Raw genomic sequence first — 22275 nt, forward strand, 5'->3', positions numbered from 1 at the left:
ATATTATTGAATTGTACTCTTGAAACTTATACAATTTTATTAACCAATATTACCTCAATAAATTTAATAAAAATAACTATGATAGTCAAAGCTGTTTTACTGGCATAAGGATAAATGTATAGTTCAGTAGAACAGAATCGAGAATCCAGAATAATCCATACCTCCTTTGTCAACTGATTTTTGACAAGAATGCCAAGACCATTCAATGGGAAAAAGTAATTTCTTCGATAAATAGTGTTGATCAATTGGATATGAACATTCAAAAGAATGATTTGAATATCTACCTCACACGATATATGGAAACAAATAAGTGAAAATGGACCTTATATTTAAATATAAGAGCCGGAACTCTAAAATCTATGTATATATAAATCTATAATACTGTTTCTTTAGAAGATAATATAGGACCAACTCTTTATGATCTTAGACTTGTCAATAGTTTTGGTGATATGATATCTAACGCATAAGCAACAAAAGGAAAATAGATAACTTATACTTCATTAAAATTAAAGGACACTATCAAGAGAGTAAAGAGACAATATAGAAAATGTGAGAAAATATTTACAAATCACATATCTGACAAGGGACTAGTGACCAGAATATAGAAAGAATTCTTACAACTTGACAACAAACAGACAATAAATTTTAAAACATGGGCAAAAGATTTGAATAGACATTTCTTAAAAGAAGATATATAAATGACCAACATCTCTGATTTTTTACAAGTAAGTGGCATAGTGTTTGGCACATAGTGGGTGCTCAATAAAAATTTCTTTATGAGTAAATTAAATGACGAAATCTATGCAAAGTGAAAAAATTGCTTTTAACTACCTGGAAAAGCCTCTATCGATGTGTGGAATGAATGCTTCTGGAGAGCATTGCATTATAAATTCAAATAATGAGATATAATATTAAATTTTTAAAGAAGTAATTAATACCTTTTTATCTGACAAAATAAATAAAAAATAAACAAAACTTGCAAAAACATTACTTCTGGGTCGATATTAATTATACTATTAAATATAAAATAGTTAAGTACTACCAGATAATTTATGTAACGTTGATTAATATAATGTATAACAAATTAAATATGGTGACATTGAGTTCATCTTTCTTGGAAGAGAGCCTTCTTGTGTAATTTAGTCTTTCTTCATGGGAAATAATCCACTTCTGTACAAGAGAAAGGAGTTTAGTCAAATGTCTATCTCGTATTTGGGTCCTTCCATGACCACTACAAATGATTGTACATTTTGTAAAGTGGCTGTTCTAGGGACCAAGTCCTAGACTTTAGCGAAATTAGGATTGATAATCTCTCTCCATTGGGGAGGAGGGGGCTTAACTTCAGAGGAAAAGGAGGCAGCAGTTCCTCTTAAATCCTGTGTCCTGAGAAGATATGCTTATTGGGATCAGACTGGGACAGAGCGTGAAGTAAGATGTGGTCTAAAGGAAAGTTGAAGAGCTAAGTAGGAGACATTAAGGTCCTTTTAAGTTTGTCCTTGAAGAGTTCTACTCTGTTTCCTTCCTATCATTTCCTTTGTTGTCACTTTGTTAACTAATACTACTGATAATACCATTGTGTATTCCCCAGGACTTTACTTTGGCCTTCTATTCTTGTTTGTCAACAACTTTCCACTCTGTGATTTGTTCCCTCCTATAGCTTCTATGAGCATCTCAGACCTTTATTATCTTTCTTCTAAATAATTCCAGTTAATTATATGAACTCCTTGTCTTTAGTGTTTCCCATTTTGATCCATTTCAGCCAAAAAAGCTTCCTGATAAACTTAATTTTCCTAATAAACTTCTTTCATAATGTCACTCTTTTATTGAGTCTCCTACAGAGCATTTTCAGTGCTTATAATATTAGGCTCAGCCTTCAAGACCTTCCACAGTTTATCTCTACCTACTTTTCTGGACTGTTTCTGAAATCCATATAGAAGCTCTAAACTTTAACCTAACAACCCTATTTGCCACTGACATGTCTTCACCACTGTCCTGCCTGTGCTGTTCTCATCACTCATGGGGCACCCATTTATCTGCCTCTACCTATCAAAATTATACCCTTCTTTTCAAGCCCAGCTTATTTCCCAAGTTCTTAATAAAGACTTCCATATTTACCTTGGAGAAGTGATTTCTCTTTTCTAGCAATTTTTATGTAATTTCAGTTCTGTGCCTCTCAATCATTATGCATTCCCTTGTACTGTAATAATGTGTGAAAATGTTTCTTTTAACCCATCAAGGATTATACTGTCCTGGGAAGCAGGAAATGAGGCATGGTTCTCTGGGTCATCTCTGCTTCCTTCTCAAAAGTCAGATGAATTATTTATGAATTGGCTTTAAACTGGGTGTGGATTTTCCTTTCATGAAGCAATGAAAACAAACAACAGGGAAAGGGTCAAAGAAAAATTCATTCTCTTCTACCGGGAAGTACTCAGTGAACTAAGTATGAGGTGAGGAGAAGAATATATATTCTGAAATCATATTTAAAGATTGTGATTTTTGTAAATACATTTTAGAGATATGTTAACAAATATTTTATTTTCTCCCTTTGAAATATTTTTCTTAGGGAGTATTGGGAATTTTCCTGTTTTCGTATCAGACTCTCATTTGCTTTTTATGTTTGAGTTAAGAATTGGTTTATGTTAGAACAAGGATGTGATAAAGTGAGGGCTTGGAAACTATTGAGAAAGCAATATTCTTCAAGAATGAACAAATGCTCTTTGCAAAGCAAAGTCTCCGAAGAAAATTTGACAGAGCTGGGGTAAAGTCATTGGAACATACTATGGCCTGCAACTCTGTCCTCCCCAATCTGCCCTCATTCAGTTTCTGAATAGGAATTTCACACAGACAAGTGATCATTGTCTTAGCAGGAAAGTGGAGGCGGTATGAGTAGGCAGGAAGTTAGAGGCACAATCTTTGTTTCAGAAAGAGTATCCAGCATGTCATCAAAACCATCCTTTCCTTGTGGTCTTTCACACTCACTTGGTGCACCTGCTGAGTGTGTGTTCTAGGTACCAGAAATCATACAGGCTCCTGTACTGCGTCCATACGCTTAAGAAATGGGGAAGAGAGAGTCAAAGTAGATAAGTGAATGTTGTGTTGTATTTACATCTTTCTTTAAGCCTCAAAATAAACTCAGAAATTAACTTTGCGTCTGTGATCTTGAAGTTATCTACAAACTACACAAATTGCCTTTTGCTGGATTACTGGATTCTCTGTTAGTGTGCAAATGCAGGAGTCCTCTCAGATACTAGTACTGATTTTGAACATATCTGAATATGCAGCCACATTATTTTCACCACCAAGTTCAATATTTATCTTGTTTTTCTATTTCAGAACACACTCGAAATGATTCAAAACATCTTCTAAAAAGTAAGTAGTAAACTAGTCAAATAAAATTTTAAAAACTAAATCGTTTGATGGCTTGAAAAATAATAAAAGTTAGGTCTTTTTAATCAGTAGATGTATTTGTATTAGGTAATCTATTGTGGGTACTTTCCTTCCTGTTCCTATCCACGCCCCTCCCCCAGACAGCTGTGTCTGTCACTCTTGGGATTGATTTGGCTGCTTTCCCAATTTAAGCAGCAGCTGCACATGAACAATACAGCATTCGTTACCATTCTGAATTTCCAAACCACTTCATGCTCAGCTCTAGTAGCTCCTGACCATCTTTATCCCAAAAGCAAGCATATGGGTAAAACAATATATAACTATGATAATATATTTAGAAATAAAGATTTTCTGCATAAAAAAATTAACACAAATACACAATTAAAGATAGATTCTGACATTTTCTATTCTGTAATGTTTTATTTTTTAATGTTATTTGTGATCTATTAAATTGTTTCATGACCCACAAATAAGTCGTAAATTACCATGGGCAAAAAGGTTCTTAATACATGTTAACGTTGATCAAAAGTAATGAGCATCATCCAAGAAAATGATATTTGGAGTTACCAAGATATCTGTAGATAACAAATAATTAGGTATTTGGAGCTACCAAAGAGTTATGAGACAATGGAAAAGCATTATGTTAAAAGAACTTGAGTTTAGTATCAGAAACATGTTGGCTTGAGTCCCAATTGCTACTCAACAGCTGTCTGACCGTGGGCAAGTCTTGGAACAATAATACTTTTCTTCTCAAGCCATGGGACTAGATATAAAACAATGGCTTCCTTATTTTTCTTAAATGATGAATATGAGAGTTAAATAAAACAATGTAAATGAAAGGGCTTTCTGAGAGCTTTATGAATATTTTTTATGGGGGGGGGTTAATTGTAGCTGAATAAGAATTTCAAAAGATAAACTATAATCCAGAGCCACCCACATACACTCACAAATAAGGTAAGAGGTGGGTAAGAGTCCTGAGGCCTGGGATACTTAACATCTACTGAAAGGGAAATGGAAGCATCAGCTAGAAATTTTGTTCTAACTTGCAGAGGGTGTTGCCAGTCGTAATATGTCTCAGATTTCCTAACTGTCTTTAGCATTGATTAACATTTCAGATACAACCGGTGCCCTAGAACCACCCTCCAAGGAGCAGACGGAGGACAGGCGATGGATCCTTTATAGTTTGCTTCCTTTGGGAGGATTACCCTTACTCATTACCTGTTTCTGCCTATTCTGTTGCCTGAGAAAGCACCAAGGTGGGTTCCATCTTCCCTCTGCTGTTCTGTGCCACACATTTGAGGTTCAATTACCAGGACTAATATGTTATTAGTTGATTCCTGTTGTTTCGTTTCCCAGTATTCTGCAATAAATCATAGACAATGATTTCCTAGGGAACAACTGATCCTTCCACCTAAAACCAGATGGATTAATTCAGGTTCCCTCTCGTCATGGTGAGACATGCTCACTATAGCACAGTGCTCCAACCGAGGGCTGTGGTAAGGAGAAAACATGGCTGAGACTTACACATTCTAGATGTGTCAGTCTTAGGTTTCTGTGAAAAACTCTTCTAAACTTTAAGAGTGTTGAAAGGGAGGTGGAAATAATCTCTCAGATCAACATGTCTGATTTGAGTTAGTTTGCCTCATTCTCTTTTTCACAGGCACATCATGCCAGACACACATACCCTTGTTTAAATGAAGACTCAATGTCCTCAGAGGAAATTCATGTGCTTATACTTTCTATTGTCATCATAAAGACATTCTTGAACTGAACCCTCGCCCAACAATAATACATTTGAAAATGTGGTTTTTGCTATGATGGGAGATTTTTTTTTCTGCTTTTGTAAAAATTTCCTCAGTGTCAAAAGGAAACACTTAAATACAGTAAGAGATAGATGTACGGGGAATTCTGATCTAGCTGTAATATGAACCACTTCAATTCTCTTTCTCCCTTTTTACCTCTCTGCCATTACCTCCCACCTCTTTTCCCACAACAGCAGCCATAGTGTACTTATAGAAACCAAGCTAGACAGAGAAACTCTAATTTTTTGAATAAGAGATCTCTTTGGGCAAAAGTGCTTTAGGTATTTTTGGTGAAGACTTCCAGAGTCCAGAACCTTCTCAGAATACTGAAAGAATCTTCTGTCATCCCAACACCACATCTGCAACTCAAAGGATCCATCACAGTCCCTCTCTGTTTCATTACCTTTCCTAGGCTGCTGGAACCAGTCCCAGAACTTCAGAAAAAAAGAGTTAAGGATGAATTTCCTGATTTACCATACCTAAAGTGAACTAGGCAGTAGGAGATCCCGGTTATGTAGGTGACAGGACAGCAATGTAGATATACTGAGTATAGAATGTTCCCAGAAAAGGATTTCTAAGAGCCTTTTTAAAGTTATGTATTAGATCCTGCCCCTTCCCATTGAATATGCTGGAGGGGTTTGGCGGGGGTGAGAGAAGAACCAGTGAATGAAATGGGTAGCATGAATTCTCACAAACTGAGGTGTGTGTGCCATGCTAGTCACAACATGTAAACAAGCTGAGACTAATAATAACACTGTCACTGGCACACAAGCGAGTGGGCATGAGTGGAGGGGCCTTCCACCTCTGCTCTACGGACTGGATTTCAACCTAGCAGTCTGATTCCATAAACCACATTCTTTCCACAACCCTAATGTACAGGAACTTGGGGAAGAATTCTGTGTTGTCCTTTGCTCCCTTTGGTTTCTTATTTTTCTTTTTGAATTCCAGGGAAGCAAAAGAAGCCTTCTGACACAGAAGAAAAGGAAATTAATCTGGTATGTTCAATGTGTCTCTGTTAAATGCAATCTATGTTATATCATGTTGACATTTATATCTATATTTTTAATTTGAATCTCTACAACACCATGTGCCAGGCAATATCTTAAGTACTGTATATATGTATTGACTTTAAAAATGTGTTTATTTCACATTCACTTTCATCTGCAGCAAAGATTCTGTAGGATTAACAAGTCTCAAAGTAAGTGGTCCTTTGGAAAAGCATGGGTGGCAGTGTAGGCTCTAAGCAAAAAGTTCAGAGGCTGAATCTGAGACTGAAATATATAAGCTTGGCTCTGCTCTTGGCCTGTTATGTGATATTACTTCAGGCTACTCATTTGTTTTCACATAAATAGCTTAAAGTCACCTGGAAGAGAATTGAGAGTTAATGACAAAATAAAACATAAATAATTTCATAAAATGAGGTATGAATCACACCAGCAGACAAAGAAGCATAATTACAGACCTAATTACTATGTGAAAGTCCTTCATAAAGTGTATGGGTTCATCAGGGAAATAACTTCCCAGCCAAAGGAATGGATGTTTTGGAGGCAGTGCCAACTTTTCCTGGAAGTTCTTGGAATATAAATTTAGGCCTTTCTTTTGGATTCGATATTGTGTAAATAGCGGAACACACACAAAAAGAGCAAGATGAGGCAACATATTTCCAAAAGTATTTTTTTATGTAACTCTTTAGTTAAAGACAAATACTTTAGTCATAAATGAGATACTGCAAAGGAACTGTGTGTGTGTGTGTGTGTTAGAAAACCAGAGTAGAGATAAAGATGTAGTAAACTTCCTGAAAGTTCCTGAAATGCCAGAAGCAGATATAGCTACTAATTCTACATATAACATTAACAAGCACTCAGCATTCTCTACCAGTTGCCTAATTTTAAATTAATACCCCCCCCCCAATCAACTTTATGAACTGGTATTAAATTTTTAGTAAGCATTAGTAGACATCATTGTAATGGAGGCTAAGGTTTTGTTTACTCAAGTAGAAAAATTTTCTTAAATATTATTCCTTTCTTCCCACAGTGAACAGAAACAAGAAACTACATTCTATTACAATCAGGCCTGAGAGCTATAAAACCATTTAAAACATTAATCTAAATCAAATTCCTGTATAACCTGGGCAAATTATTTATGATTTGAACTTGAATTAAATAGAGGTTTTTCTGTGCATGCCATTCTTTGGGAATTTTGTTTTAAGGTGTTCGTGTCTTTCACAAGAATTCACAGTTTTGCCCCATTTAAATTGTTGAACATTTCAGAAAACAATAAAAAAGATGCCATATTGGATCTTTGAGACTAAGGATTCCTTAAGAAGGTGTTTGTACAAGAAACTTGGAATAGAAATCCCAAGCAGGAATAGGAAACGGTAAAAATATGGCAGGTACATATAAAAGCCAAAATTCTCATCTTATTTCATCTCGGTCCTATGAAAGTACTTGTAAACTAAAAATTACTGAATTGTACACTTAAAAGTAAATTTTAAGGTATATAAATTAGGTCTCAATACATTTTTTTTTAAAGTGCTGTAAATTGTAAAGTGCCAGGCAAATATAGAGTAGGATGACTGCTTTGCCATCTCTACCCACCACAGCATAGTGTACCAGCTATGTGGCACACACTTACTTTGATGAGGTTCCCAAAAAATAACTTCAGCCACAGAACACCATATTTTACCCCATTCATTCTAACAAGATTTTCTATAGAAACAAGCCATCTTTTGAGAAGGAGCCAGGTAACTGAGTTAACAGACTTATGCAGATTGAAAAGTACAACAGGGACCTTGTTGTGTATTGAGGGTTATAGCTGTTCATTAGGTCGCATGACAGTCTCCTTCAGCGCTCCTCCACAGACTTTAACTAGATTCCTATGAGTGGAGATTGGGGCACTCTCCATCAGAGCAAAGATACAGAGAAGTTTAAAGCAATTCCTGCCCCTTTCAGTCATCCAGCTTTAGTGTTATTTCCTGGGCAGCCAGCCACCTGTCAGAGGGAGGCAGTCTACTCTGCAGTTAGTACCTAGTTTTCAGGACAGGGCCAGACTTGTTTGTGCAAGTAGAACTCTGCTAAGGATGAGAGTAGATGTAGCACTGCATGCATCACAATGAGAACAACAAAGGACCAGGCAAGGCATGTAGACTATCAAGGACTGTGGACCTGATACCTTAGAGGAGTTAGGCCAAACTTCAAGAACATAAATTGGCACAATTGGAATTTTAAAAAACTGAAATAACAACCCTTAGCATTAATATGACATTGTATTTTTATAGCTGGTTTCCTTTGATTGCTAGGAGGCAAATAGAAAACTGAAAAGAGTGAAAAATAGCAGGACTCATTTTACTTTTATTTTTCATAAGTTCATCTATTTTTTAGAAGCTCTAAGATATTTGACTCTATTTGAAAATGTAATAATTTTCTTATGATAGAAGTAACAATTAGAATATTTTAGAATTTTTTCTAGGGTTGGCCAACTTAAAAAAAAATGGACAGCAAATTTCCAATTCCAGGTCTCAAATCATAATAACATACCTTGGATAACTCATAATATTTATTTTTCTGCTCTCTCAAAGGGTAGCCATTTCACTTTATCTTTAATGTTTTTATTCTAATCTATGTTAATACTATCTATTATGTTGTAAGCTGCCTGAAATTCTTGTGGGATGTTTTCTGCTTTTTTTCATTAATTTGGGTTGTGATTTTCATTTTTAAGAGGGATTGAAAAGCATCTTATGACATCAAAAGTGATTAATAAAAAAAGCATAAAAAAACTATTTGGGAGGAATACAGTAGTTCTTAAGCCTTTCATCTAGTAATAGTGAGAATCTGTTAAAAAAAAAAAGATGTCAACAGCATGTATGAGAGTCGATTTTTTCCATGTGTAATGACTCATTTTAGCTTACACTCAGTTTGCTAATTGATATTTAAATGGTAATTAAATTTAAATACTAACTAAAGCAGCCTTTTTTTTTTTTTTTTCTGTTATAGGTTAATGTTCCCCAGCCTTTCAGGAGTGAGCAAACTGAAGTGAGCATCAGGCAAAATTCCCAAACACTGCCATCAGATACTAGAATTTATGATAATGATCCTTGTTTTAAGGTCCAGGAAGAAACTGGGATTCATTCTAATCCCTGTCTTGAGGAAAACAAACAGGGCATTGTTTATGCTTCGCTGAACCATTCTGTCATAGGTATGAACCCAAGACAGGCAAGAAACATGAAAGAAGCACCTACAGAATATGCAGCTATATGTGTGAGGAGTTAAATCTGGTCCTGATCTCCCACCACGGATCACCATTGTCTGAAACCAAAAGAATATCAAATAATATTCCTTGACCTGAGAGTTTCACTTTAAGGAGGTTCATGCTGGTGCTTGTGTCCTAAGGGTTCACAGGACAAATGACTAAAACTCCCAGAAACTTTTTTGGGAGCCTTTTATATTGTAGCCACGAACAACAAAACCTTCTTCGTTAAAACTGAGTGATACCATGAATAGCAAAGTAGTAGAACATTTTAACTTTGCTACATTTTACCCAACATACAAACTGCATATTTTCTTTGGAGCTATCAGAAAGACATGTAGGGAAGAGAGATATATTATCTGATTCAGTTCACTACATACTCTTAAAAAGGAACACCCTAATTCAACTAACTAACCATAAATACAGTAATAATAATATGTTTATTTCCAGTCAATCTTTTATAATAAAAAATTTTCCTCTGTCAATCTAATATTAGGGTTTCTTAAATATAAAGGAGAAATAATTTTGGGCTTGATGATATAAGAAAAGAATGGAAGGAATAAATCGTGCAATAAAGATGTGGAATATACCAACTAGATGGGAGTAGATGTTCCCCATATCTGACAAATGAATGCTTATATCTACCCTGTTAGATTGCTAAGCAAATTTATGTAGTGATGGAGCGATTAATGTACAGTGCATTTATAAACAAAGTGGTAACTCAGTGTTTGGGTTACATAGACTAATATATGTGAATGGACACAATGCTGCTGAATTAATATATGTGTGGGTGTCTAAATAAACATAAAATCAGTGAGAATAGTCATCATTAGGCAAGTGCTGATTGATGGCTTAAATTGCTTCACGGTTGATCCAAGAGTGAATTAAAAGCACAATTAATGGAATGAAGAAAAGTCCAGAATATTTTGTTGGCCAGTATGAATCAACATACTTTTGTTTACCACATCAAGGCAAATCATACTTAATAAAATAGTATAGTTTGATAACCATTTGTTTTAAAATATTGAGGTTCCAGCCACTTAAAATTAGAATAAGAAGATATAGTTTCGATTTCCTCAATTTCCAGAGTCCTTGAGTCTATTTATTTCGAAAATAGCCTACAACTTTGTTCAAAGAGCTTGAGGCTATTAGGGTTCTTGGGTGCTGCTATTAACTAATACAATAGATCCCATGCAAAGTGGATAGCAAAGGTTAGGATCCATTTGAACAGATACAAATGAAGGTGAGGTGTGTGTGTGTGTGTGTGTGTGTGTGTGTGAGAGAGAGAGAGAGAGAGACAGAGACAGAGACAGAGAGACAGAGAGACAGAAAGACAGAGAGACAGAGAGTATGGCAGGAAGGGTAGGTGACTTACAGAAATGGTAAAAGAGAAACTGGCAAAATCGACATACCATTTTAGTTTGCTAAAGAAACTCAAATACTAGAGTAAATGAGTCATTGAAAAAAATGTCTGAAAATAATGTATAAAATTATGGGGATAGGAGTATGACAGCACATAAAAGTTTTTGTCCCAAAAAAACACAACAGATTTTGTGGCAGAGCATTTCTTCTGTAACAGTGGCATTAAGATTTTGCCCCTTAAATTGAATTTGTGGGTATTGTTTTAGAGTCAGTGTTATCTAGCCAGTATATCATTACTCCCAGAATTTTGAGCAACCAACTCTAGGTAGCTTTTTCAGTCAAGCTGCAGTGTATGGACAGATTATGTGCAAAAGATATATTAGAGTAGCTGCTTGTGGTATTTTTAAAAATAGAAACAGGAAGTATGGGGAGGATACATATAGCTGTCTTTATCAGATAAACACATAAGCTTAACAGTTCCTTCAAAAATTTCTTAAATTAAAAAAATATAAATTTCTTTCTATTGTTGAGAATAGTCTTAGCATGTCTTACAGTAAAGATAACATTGAGATTGATTTCATCTCCAATGATTTATACTTATATTTGTATGATGTTGCCAAAATCACAAATCATTTGTTTTTATTCCTTCTTAATAAAATGTGTCAAAGTTATATCTGTATTTCACAAATAAATCTATTTCAGTATTATTTTCATTGTTTATTTCATTAATAAAATATGAGAAAAAGAATATTTGGATAATTTAATAGTTTTTATTAAATTTTAAGCTTGTTCATTGTTCTAAATAAGAAGCTAAACTTATTAAAACTTATTTAAAATCAATTTGGTATTGGCTTTTGTACCAAAAAGTGTGTGGACATGAAAAATAAGAGTAGCTGTTAAACCTTATGGCACATAAAAACAATTTAAAGAACTTGCTAAACTGTGAATTACCAACTCCCAGTAACAAGGAATTCTGATTTAGGAGAGCCAGGATATGGCTCTATAACCTTCACCATTAAAAAACACCCCAGATAATTGGATATAGGTTTCCCAGTGCAGAGGCTAGTTTGGTATGAACGTCGTACAAGAGCAAGATGCTGGTGATGCAGAACCCTATCTACGGTGATGGCCCCAATAAAAGGCTTTTTGAGGGAAGAGTAAGTAGGGCCTCAGAAGGAGACCTGTCACTCACTGTCACTCATTGTCCCTCTTTAGCACTTAAATAATTGTGGAAGATGGTCCCGACTGTCTGAGGAGGTGGGTATTGCTGGTGCATTTCTTTCCAGAGTTGGAGTGGCTATCCAGTGGGCCTGATTCTATCTATCAATATCTATATATACTTTTTAAAAGAGCAGTTTTAGGTTCTGCAAAGCTGAGCAGAAAGTACAGAGAATTTTCATATACCCCCTGGCCCCACACATGCACAGCCTTCTCCCCCGTCAGCAATATCCTATACCAGAGCAGTACATTTGTTACAATCAGTGAACCAACAGTGACACATCATTATCAATCAAAGTTCATAGTTTCTATTAGGATTTACTCTTACTGTATGCTATGACAAATGTATAGTAACACATATCCTTTATTATATTAATGTACAGAAAATTTTACTGACCTAAAAATCTCCTGTGCTGCACCTATTATTCATCATCCTCTACCCCAAAATTCTGGGCAACCACTGATCTTTTTACTGTCTCCTTAGTTTTGCCTTTTCCAGAATGTCATATAGCTGGAACCATATAGTGTGTAGCCTTTTCAGATTCTTTTTAGCACTGAATAATATTTCAGTGTCTGGATGTGCCATAGTGTATGTATCCAATCACCTATTGAAGCAATCTTGACTGTTTCCAAATTTTAGCAATAATAACTAAAGTTGCTATAATCATCTGTATGCGGGTTTTTGTGTAGACATCATTTTTCAACTCATTTGAGCAAATACCAAGGAATGTGATTGTTGGATTGTACAGTAAGAGTATGATTAGTTTTCTAAGAAACTCCCAAAATATCTTCCAAAATAGCTGTGCCATTTTCTCTCCCACTGACAATGAATGAAGATTTCTGTTGCTGCACATCCTCTCCAGCACTTAGTGTACTCAGTGTTTCAGATTTTGTTCATTCTAATAGGTGTATGGTGGTTTCTCATTGTCTTAACTTGCAATTTCCTAATGATATATGATGTCGATCATCTTTTCATATGTTTATTTGCCATCTGTTTGTCTTCTTGTTAAGGTCTTTGGCATTTTTTTTTTTATCGAGTTGTCATCTTATTGTTGAGTTTTAAGTATTCTTTGTATAGTTTAGATAACAATCCTTCATCAGATAAGTCATTTGCAAATATTTTCTTTCAGTCTGTGGCTTGCCTTCTCATTCTGTTAGTGGTCATATCATTTATAGCACTTATTTGTTACTACGTTTGCTGCTACATTAGCCTGTGGGCTTCTTATGGGTAAGGATTATGTCACAGTCCTCTAGTTTCTTAGCCCAGTGCTTGGCACATAGTAGAATTAAATAATGTTTAAGGAATGAGTGATTGCGTTTGTGAAATGAGCCATCTATTTTCTTGCTACTCAAAGCATGGCTCTCAAACGAATAGCATAAGCATCCCCTGGCAGATATTAAAAATATAGACTTTCAGGCTGTACTTACTAAATAAGAATATACATTTTCAAAGGATCCCTCAGGTGATTTATAAAGCTGTGATTCACTTATGACCCCACTTCTCCCCACAAGGAGTTGGAAGTGGCAGAAAACCAAATTACTCATTTGGAAAGTTCTATTTTAGGCAGGAAGGGCCTCACCCAGAAAGTAAAACTGGCAAGTAAAAAAAAAAACACTATTGCTTTAAAGAATGTTTTGTGAGAATACAGGAACTGAAAATCCTGTGCTAGAAATCAAGTTATATGTTCTAAAGCAAGTTCTGGGGACTGATCTTTAAAATCAGGCCCTATTCTGAAGTTAGTCAGGGTAAACATTCCAATGGAGTCCACTTTATTTGCAGACAATCTATATCCACATACTAAACACCTACCACTTTGCTAAGTTCTGAGGTGACATGATTAGGAAAATTCTATTTCTGCCTATCACTGATTGTACAGATAAAAAGGTTAAAACTAAACAAAACATTACAATCTGATGGTTGAATTCGGTCATGGATTTAGGTACAAAGTGCTATAGAAACACCATGACTGTATGTTCTTCTGCCTATAAAGACCATATTATATCCACTTTACTAGATCCGTGGTCCTGAGACACCATTTGGGTTTTTGAGAGAACCTAATTAATCACAGTTTTTGTCTTTACAGGTTCTTAACCAATTAAAAACATAAAGGAGCCAAAGTGGAGAAAATACTAAGATTAATAGGAAAGATGAATTGGCAAGCATTGTTTGGGTCCAAAGACAAAATTAGTTTCCTACTAATCTCTCCACCTAAATACTGCTTGATTTTGGGACCCGTTTACAGGAAGAGTTAGGTCTAAAGAGAGATATTCAACCTGACACGTGGGAGATGTTAGTCTGCCTGAAAACTTAACTACAAATTAATGAGGGACAGGGATGTTATGACAGCTTCCTTTAACTTTAATGCAATGGGTTCTTCTCATGATGTGTATTAAAAGATGAGAGGCTCTGGCCATCTTCACCAGTCATTACATCAATCCCCTTTCTGTAAGGAGAAGCCTGAAAGAAGGTAGATCAGCAGAAGACCTTCTTTCAGAGTAAGATTAAAGTAAGAATGTGAGGAAAACAAAAGAATAATTTCTTCTTAATTTAGTGAGTACTTGATGAATCTTAAATTACTGAAAGAGAGTCATTTGCACTTTCTCTTAGAGTGGGAAAGGGCAGCAGGTAATTCTAAGTGGAGAAAAAGGCCTTTCAAAAAAACATGGCACATTCTGATAATGGCCAGAAAGGCAGTAGCTATTGCATAGGTTATGTAGAAGGAATGGCAGTATACAAGTCCAATCTTAGTTGTAATTATTTAAATATCATGTAAACAGTTGCAAAGTATTCTACAAAACATTTATATTCCTGTATATTCTACAAAACATTTTATATATTGCAAAAGATCTATTGCAACTATTTTCTCTTTACTCTTCATGGCTAAGTCGTGCATAATTAACATGCAGATATAGCCATATATTTTATTTTTATTTTAGACATTATCATTATAAACTTATCCAAGTCTTAATAAAGTTAAACAATTGATAATTTTATTTGGGGTTAAAAAAAGGAGGGTCCAGATTGAATTTCATCAAATCCTATGGTGCAATAAACCGATTTTAAAAAGTTAGAATCCCCCAGCCTTCTTCTCAAGCTACTTTAAAATGGTTCAAAATGAGAGCTCCAAATTGAACAACTATAGATTACATTGTTTTTCAAACTTTGGGAGTTTGTGTTTTCTTTGAATGATACTCTATGTAGAGATTGGACCATATAGAATATCAAAATTTATTTGAGTGATATTAATGTATATATCTCTAAGTTAAAAAGTATAAATTCAATAATATGATAGTGAATCTATAATATAGTGATTCCTCAAAATGAAACAAAATGTGTCTGAAATAGGAAATATGTGCATAAATATAAAGCATTTGAAATGTTATTTTTATTTAAAAGATAATAAATTGATTATAGAAAAAAATTGTGTAATGTAGATTTTATAAAATATATAGAAGTAAAATATATGGCAGTAATAGCTCAAAGAATGGAAAGTAGTAAATGGAAGTATAATAATACAACATGTAGACTGTGGTAAGTTAAGGATGTAAACTGAAATCCCTAGGGCAATCACTAATTATTTAAAAAATTTTTCAATTGCAGTTGGCACTCGACATCATTTTATATCAGTTTCAGGTACACAGCATAGTGGTTAGGCATTTATATAACTTACAAAGTGATTCCCCTGATTAATCAGTGTCAACCTGGCACTATACATATTATTATAACATTATTGACCGTACTTTACATCCCTGTGATTATTTTGTAATTACTACTTTGTACTTCTTAATCTCTTTACCTTTTTCACCCAGCCTCCCAACCACCCTTAGATGTGACAACCATCATTTTGTTCTTTGTATTCATGAGTCTGTTTTTGTTTCACTTATTTACTTTGTCTTTCAGTAAGAACTACTTTTTAAATGAATTATAGCTAAATAGTCAATAAATGAGATTAAAAAGGGAATAATATAATAAATACTCAATAAAAATCAGGAAAGGAAAAAATGGACAGAAAACACATGGGGCAAATAAAAAAGCAAGTATTAAGGTAGTAAATTTAAACTCAAACATACAAATAATTTCATTAAATGTAAATGAACTATAGACTCCAATTAATACTCAGAAATTACTAGATTGAAAAAAGGTAATAGTGTACTATATACAGTTTATAAGAGATGCACTTTAAATATAAATACACAGATAGGTTAAAAGTAAAAGGGGAGAAAAAATATATCATACAAACATCAATCACAAAAAAAGCTGAAAAGACTATTTTAATATTGAAGTAGAACTCAAAACAAGTTTTTTAGAGATCAAGGACATTTCACAGTAATGCAACAGTCAATGTCTCAAGAAAAATTATAATTCTAAATGTATTTGGATTTAATAACAGAGGTTCAAAATACATAAAAACAACAACAACAACAAAAAACCCTGAGAGATAGAAGGAAAGCAATAGACAAGACCATAATTTAAATCTTAGTTGAGAACCCCTGAGATAGACAATAGATGAATGGAACAGAAAAAAGAGCCAAACAGGAGACTCATACATTTATGAAAAAAATTTTTTTGACAAAGGCCCCAAAGCTGTTCTAGAGAAGAAATGTTTTTAATATTAATAAACAGTGCTGGAACACTAGATAGGTATATGGAAAAAGTAAACATCAATCCCTACCCCCTACCACATATAAGAAGTAATTCAAGATAGATCAAGACTTAGGAGTAAAAGCTGAAACTATAAAGTTTCTAAAATAAAATCTTTTTATGACCAAGATTTCTTAGATGTGACACTAAGAGCACTAATCACAAAAGAAAAAAAGATAAATTGGACTTCATTAAAATTTGAAATTTCTGCTCATTACAAGATACTGTTAGCAAAATGTTTGGACAAACCATTGACTAGGAGAAAATATTTGCATTGTAACTATCTGACAAATAATTTGCACCAGACTATTTAAAGAACAACTCAATTTAAAAAATAGTAAAGTACTTGAACAAACACTCCACAAGAAAAAGATATACAAATCAATAAATACATGAAAATAGCACACAAAATAATGAATTACTAAGAAAACAAAAGTTGAAATCACAATGAAATATTACTACTTATTACTATAATGGATAAACAGATAAAATTAAGTATACCGATAACACTAAATGTTGGCAGGTAGGTGGAGCAACTAGAATGCATATGTTGCCGGTAAGGTTTTTGATGAACAGTGAAAAGTGAGTTCAGCATTTTCTTATAAAGTTAGACATACACCTATTCTATATTTAGCAATTTAATGTCTAGATATTTACCTGAGAAATAAAAATTTGTACAGATACTTGTGTGAGAATGTTCTTTGCAGCTTTATTTATAATATTCAATGTCATTGACAGGACAATAAATAAGAAAATTGTGGTATATTTTATACAGTAGAATATTGCTCAGCAATAAAAAAAATGCACTGCTGTTACACAACAATATAAGATGTAACTAAAGAACATTATACTGGGTGAAAAGTTAAAAGATTGTAATTTCTTTACAATTCATTATATAAAGCTCTGCAAGAGGGAAAATGAATCTTTGGAGAAAAAAAAATCAGTTGCCTTGTGGTGAGTATATGGAGAAATTGACTGGGAAGGGTCACAAAGGAATTTTTCAAATAATGAAAATATTCTGTTTCTTGACAGGATGATAGCCTCTGTAGCCTTGAACATCCTGTTACCTTTGTTTGCCCCATGCTTTTCACCATTTTGCACCCGGATAATTCCCATTCTTTTAAGCTAATTCAATCGTCACTTTCTTTGTAAGTTCTTCCATAGATTCTCCAGCAGTATTATTAAGACTCCATACTATATTTTATCAGAATTTTATATTACAATTATTTTTTCATGTTCTGAGAGTATTCTGGCCCATTCATCCACGCACACCTTGAGGGCAGGGATTGTATACTTCATCTATATGTACTCATTTTCAAAACAGTGCCTGGCATATACTAGAAACTCAATGAACATTTTTATTATTTATTTTTTAAATTTATTTATTTTAATTAGTTTCAAGTATACAGTACTTTGGTTAGACATCTATATAGTAAAATGATCCCACAATTGTTTCTTCCCTCTCCTGACCATCCACCGAGCCAACATATTCATGCTAATTGCATTCTCTGTGCTGCGCTCCCCATTCGTGTCAATGAACATTTTTAAAAATAAATATTGTACATAAGAATCCATTAATGATTTATAATTTAATTAATCTGATATAATTTTTAAAATTCAGGTATAATCTGGTTTAACTAATTTTTCAGTACAATCTACCCTTATTTTCTAGTACCAAGGATATAAAATTCGTATTCATACTCAATGTTATTCCATGGCTGAGTTCCTATTTCTACTTTATATGTCCACAATCTCAATGTTCAAAGATTGTTTATAGATTTACTTCTAATTATTCAGTTAAAATCTGACCACATAGACTTTCCAGACTAGATTCTGCCTTAATCTTGACTAAAGATCTTTTTGTCTCCCCTTAAGTTAATGTCCTAGTCCTATTTCACTCTCCAGAATTATGTTATCACAAATCTATTCCCAAGTTAACACATCCATCTTTGTATGTGTTAGGAAGAAACTGATTCAAGATGTTAAGTATGGGCTATGCCACTAACTGGCAGAGATGCCTGGAATGACCTCTGGAAAGTTAAGAGAACAAATGTAATATATATGTAAATATGAAATATGTAATAAATATACTTGAAAATAATTAAAGACCAAGATATTATCAGACCTCTTATATTTCCAATAATAGCAAGACTATGGTGGGCTTTAAATGCCAGGCTATCGGATTTGGAATATATTTAATAGACATTGGGGGAGCTGTCAAATAGTTTGTGAACAAGGCATTTACCTCAACCTCTCTAGGTATGAATTTTTCACATGAAAAATGAAGATCAAGATATACAAAAATTGGCTATAGAGCTACACTTCTCCTTATTGTGACCACGACAATCATTTATAAACACAGTAATCTCTATATGACATTCTAAGAAGCCACTTCTGTTTTGTTTTATTTTTTTAATAGACAACCCTTGATTGATCTCACAGATTGCAAAGACCTTGTCAGCTTACAATCCCTTATTTTTTATTTTCTACACCACAGCCCCTCGTCTTCCTAGGTGGTCTCCTATTCAAGTACTAACCAGGCCAAAATCTGTTTAGCTTCCAAGATCAGACGGGATCGAGCTTGTTCAGGGTAGCATAGCTGTAGTAAAAGCTACTTCTGTTGATAAGAGTTTATCTTCAAGACAAAACCCATATGCCATACCAGGGCTGGCATCCTGATCACAGCCTCCAGAACTATGAGAAATAAAACTTTATTGTTTATAAACCACCCAGTTTATGGAGTTTTGTTATAGCAACCTGACTGGACAAACACAAGATGTTTCATATAGAACTCTTATCTCCATTAAAGTGTACATGTTCAATAGTAGGAAGTAACATGTTTCTCTCTTTCTCCTTTCTCTCTCACACCTCTCCCACACACACCACATAAGAAAAAAAGTGAAAATTGACCATTTAAAAGAGTTGTGTTTTGGAGTATTTCCATAGAGTAGTGGTTAGCACATCTGCTTTACACACAGAAGGTCCTGGGTTCATGCCCCAGTGGAGGCATGGTCCATACCTCAGGTGCACCAGGCCCCAGGTACGCCAGGCGCGGCTAGTGCACAGGGGGCACTTGGCCCCAGGTGTACACTGCCAGCGTGTGGAAGGAGATGCCCCACCTTCAGAGATCCAGTTCTTAAGGGGAAATGGTAACATTCATAGGAGAGGGGTGGAAGTGGTGGTGGTGGGGTGAATTAAAGAGGGGAAAAAAATCCGTAAAAGTAACTTAACACGCACTTCAATAAATTTGATTGGCTTTAATAGTAACACACACAAAACTCAAAAACAAAAACATCACCACCACTACCTATTAGTATTTTTATTAATTAAAACATTATTATTTTTATTAGTTTGGCATTATATTCATAGATTAATTTTGAAGAGTTGAGGTTTTATAATAATTTTGTTTCTTATTTTGTAATTTCTTTTTAATCTTTCTAATTTTTTTCTTTGCTGTTTAAAGTTTCAAAATTCCACAGTTAAAATAATTTAAAAACATTACATGATTTAAACATTTAATCGTATATATCATCTATTATTATAAAGTCCTCATCATTATGCATATTGCTTCCAATGTAATTCATTAATAACCAAGCATTAAGAAACTTACACCCCAGTCACATATGTCTTTCTCCTCAATCCTATAACAAAAAGTGGAATCTGTTTTTTTCTTCGGGGACCTCTCATTTAAAATTTTCCACCTTTTTTCCGCTTAGCTATGACATAGCAATGGACTAATGACAGTAAGTTCATGATCACACTTAATGTAGTGGCTTTCATTTGATATATTTAAAATAGTATGGGTGATCTTAGTCATGACTATCAAAAGCCTTAACGTAGTTAAACATCTATAGCTAGACTTGAATTAAACATTTTTTACTAGCAAAAATATATATATATTTTTTGCTACATAAGCACATATATCATTATTTGTATACATACGTACTATACATATACATGCAAACACACATGTAATAACAATCTTGAAGATAAGTTTTTGCTGAATGTTACACCTACATGTACACATATAACATACACATAACTCAAATATATACATAAAAATATAATAAATAAGTAGGTAATTATAAATTGAAGTAATAGTATATTTTAAATATAAATTAATATTTAAAATTTATTTACCTTTACCTGGATTTTTTCATACTGTCAAATCTTCATTTTAAGATAGCATTCCCATTAAAAACAAAAGGCATGATAAGACACATTTTCCTAATACTTTAATATTAAATTTTACATCCAAAATATGACAACTACTTGCTAGCATTTAATGATCTTAGGGAGTTATAAGTATTTAACATAATCCTTTTTTCTATGACAAGTATTCTATTACTAAAATATTTTTCTAATTGAATAGGTTGAATTTCTTCCAAAAGCACCTTTAGATTTATATAGACTAGTTTTTTAATTCTGTCTATGTTGCTATACCATTTACAGTCCTGAATGCCTTCATAAGAGGAATGTTTCACAATTTTAAAAAATGAGTTAATATAGTTTAGATTCTGAAAACACTATTTTATACCTATAAACATAAAAGCCTGGTCTTGGCCCTTTTATTATTAATGATATGGCTTTTCATCTTTAAGAATACCCTTGGGTTTACAAAAGATGAAATGGAGCTAACCTCATGCCCTCTCTGAAGTGGTCCATACTCCTAGTTCAACCACATTCCCAGAATATAGTAGTGAGAGAAATTAGGAAATAAATGAAAGATTGACCAACTTATACCAAATAAGAGCTTGGTAAATTTCAGAATCATAAGACTAAATTTTAATTAATAGGTCAGATCTGCTAATACTAGAATATTAACCACTATATTTATAATATATGGATAATGAAGAGACATTAATTATTGCCATTGCTCTCATAGAGATTTGTGTAATGTTGCTACCAATCTATGAAAACTCAGAACACCATTCCAGCATTTCCAATGGTACGTATAGCTCAACATTTTTTGATAGATGGGATTTTCTGGTTTATATATAATAGGAAAAGCATTTCTAACATATCTTCAAATAATTAAGGATAATTAAATTATAATTAAAATCATATACTATAGTTAAAATTTATATGCACATATGAATCACAGATCTATATCTCATTTTATATATCGCATTTCTGATTAGATGCTGCCATTTAATATTAATGTTTTGAGAAGTTCATTAACCTATTGTTGAGATTATATTCTTCTAGTTTTGTAGAACTATAACGCTGTCATGGTTAATTCGATGTGTTACCTTGACCAGGCCACAGGGTGCCTAGATATTTGGTCAAACGTTGAGTGTTTCTGTGAAGATGTTTGTGGATGAGATTAACATTTAAGTTGATAGACTGAGTTAGGCAGAATGACATCCCTTCAGACTCATATTGAAATACTGGCTCTTCTTGAGTCTCCAGCCTTCCAGCCTTTGTACTAGTGCCTCACCTTTGGCTCTCCTATTTATCAGACTTTCAGACTCAGACTGGAGCTATCACCCTCTTTTATTTTTTACATATTATGTCTTTAAAATTTTTTAATATTTCTATTTCTTTTAATTATAGTTGATATTGCATATATCTTTAAAAAGATTCCCAAACTTTTAAACCAATGCAATCAGCTCAAAT

At 33.7% G+C, this 22275-nt stretch overlaps 2 protein-coding genes across 5 annotated transcripts in view; one reads left to right on the forward strand and one right to left on the reverse strand.

Moving 5' to 3' along the window:
• BTLA (B and T lymphocyte associated) overlaps positions 1-10398 on the forward strand; it is a 33112-nt gene extending 22714 nt beyond the window's left edge. For 3 of the 4 annotated variants that reach the window (XM_016150713.2, XM_016150712.2, XM_016150711.2), the window contains 4 exons: positions 3334-3369; positions 4485-4643; positions 6138-6184; positions 9182-10398. In XM_016150713.2, the coding sequence (XP_016006199.2) occupies positions 3334-3369; positions 4485-4643; positions 6138-6184; positions 9182-9457 (518 nt within the window). In that variant the 3' untranslated portion in view covers positions 9458-10398. The remainder of the gene's footprint in view (positions 1-3333; positions 3370-4484; positions 4644-6137; positions 6185-9181) is intronic. The other variant, XM_016150714.2, reaches the window with a different exon arrangement.
• Positions 1-22275, reverse strand: part of LOC107513718 (OX-2 membrane glycoprotein) — a 133504-nt gene that overhangs the window by 9055 nt on the left and 102174 nt on the right. The gene's annotated exons all lie outside the window — the stretch shown is intronic.

Source organism: Rousettus aegyptiacus, unplaced genomic scaffold, assembly GCF_014176215.1.
Source record: "Rousettus aegyptiacus isolate mRouAeg1 unplaced genomic scaffold, mRouAeg1.p scaffold_m13_p_4, whole genome shotgun sequence".
Classification (NCBI taxonomy): Eukaryota; Metazoa; Chordata; class Mammalia; order Chiroptera; family Pteropodidae; genus Rousettus; species Rousettus aegyptiacus.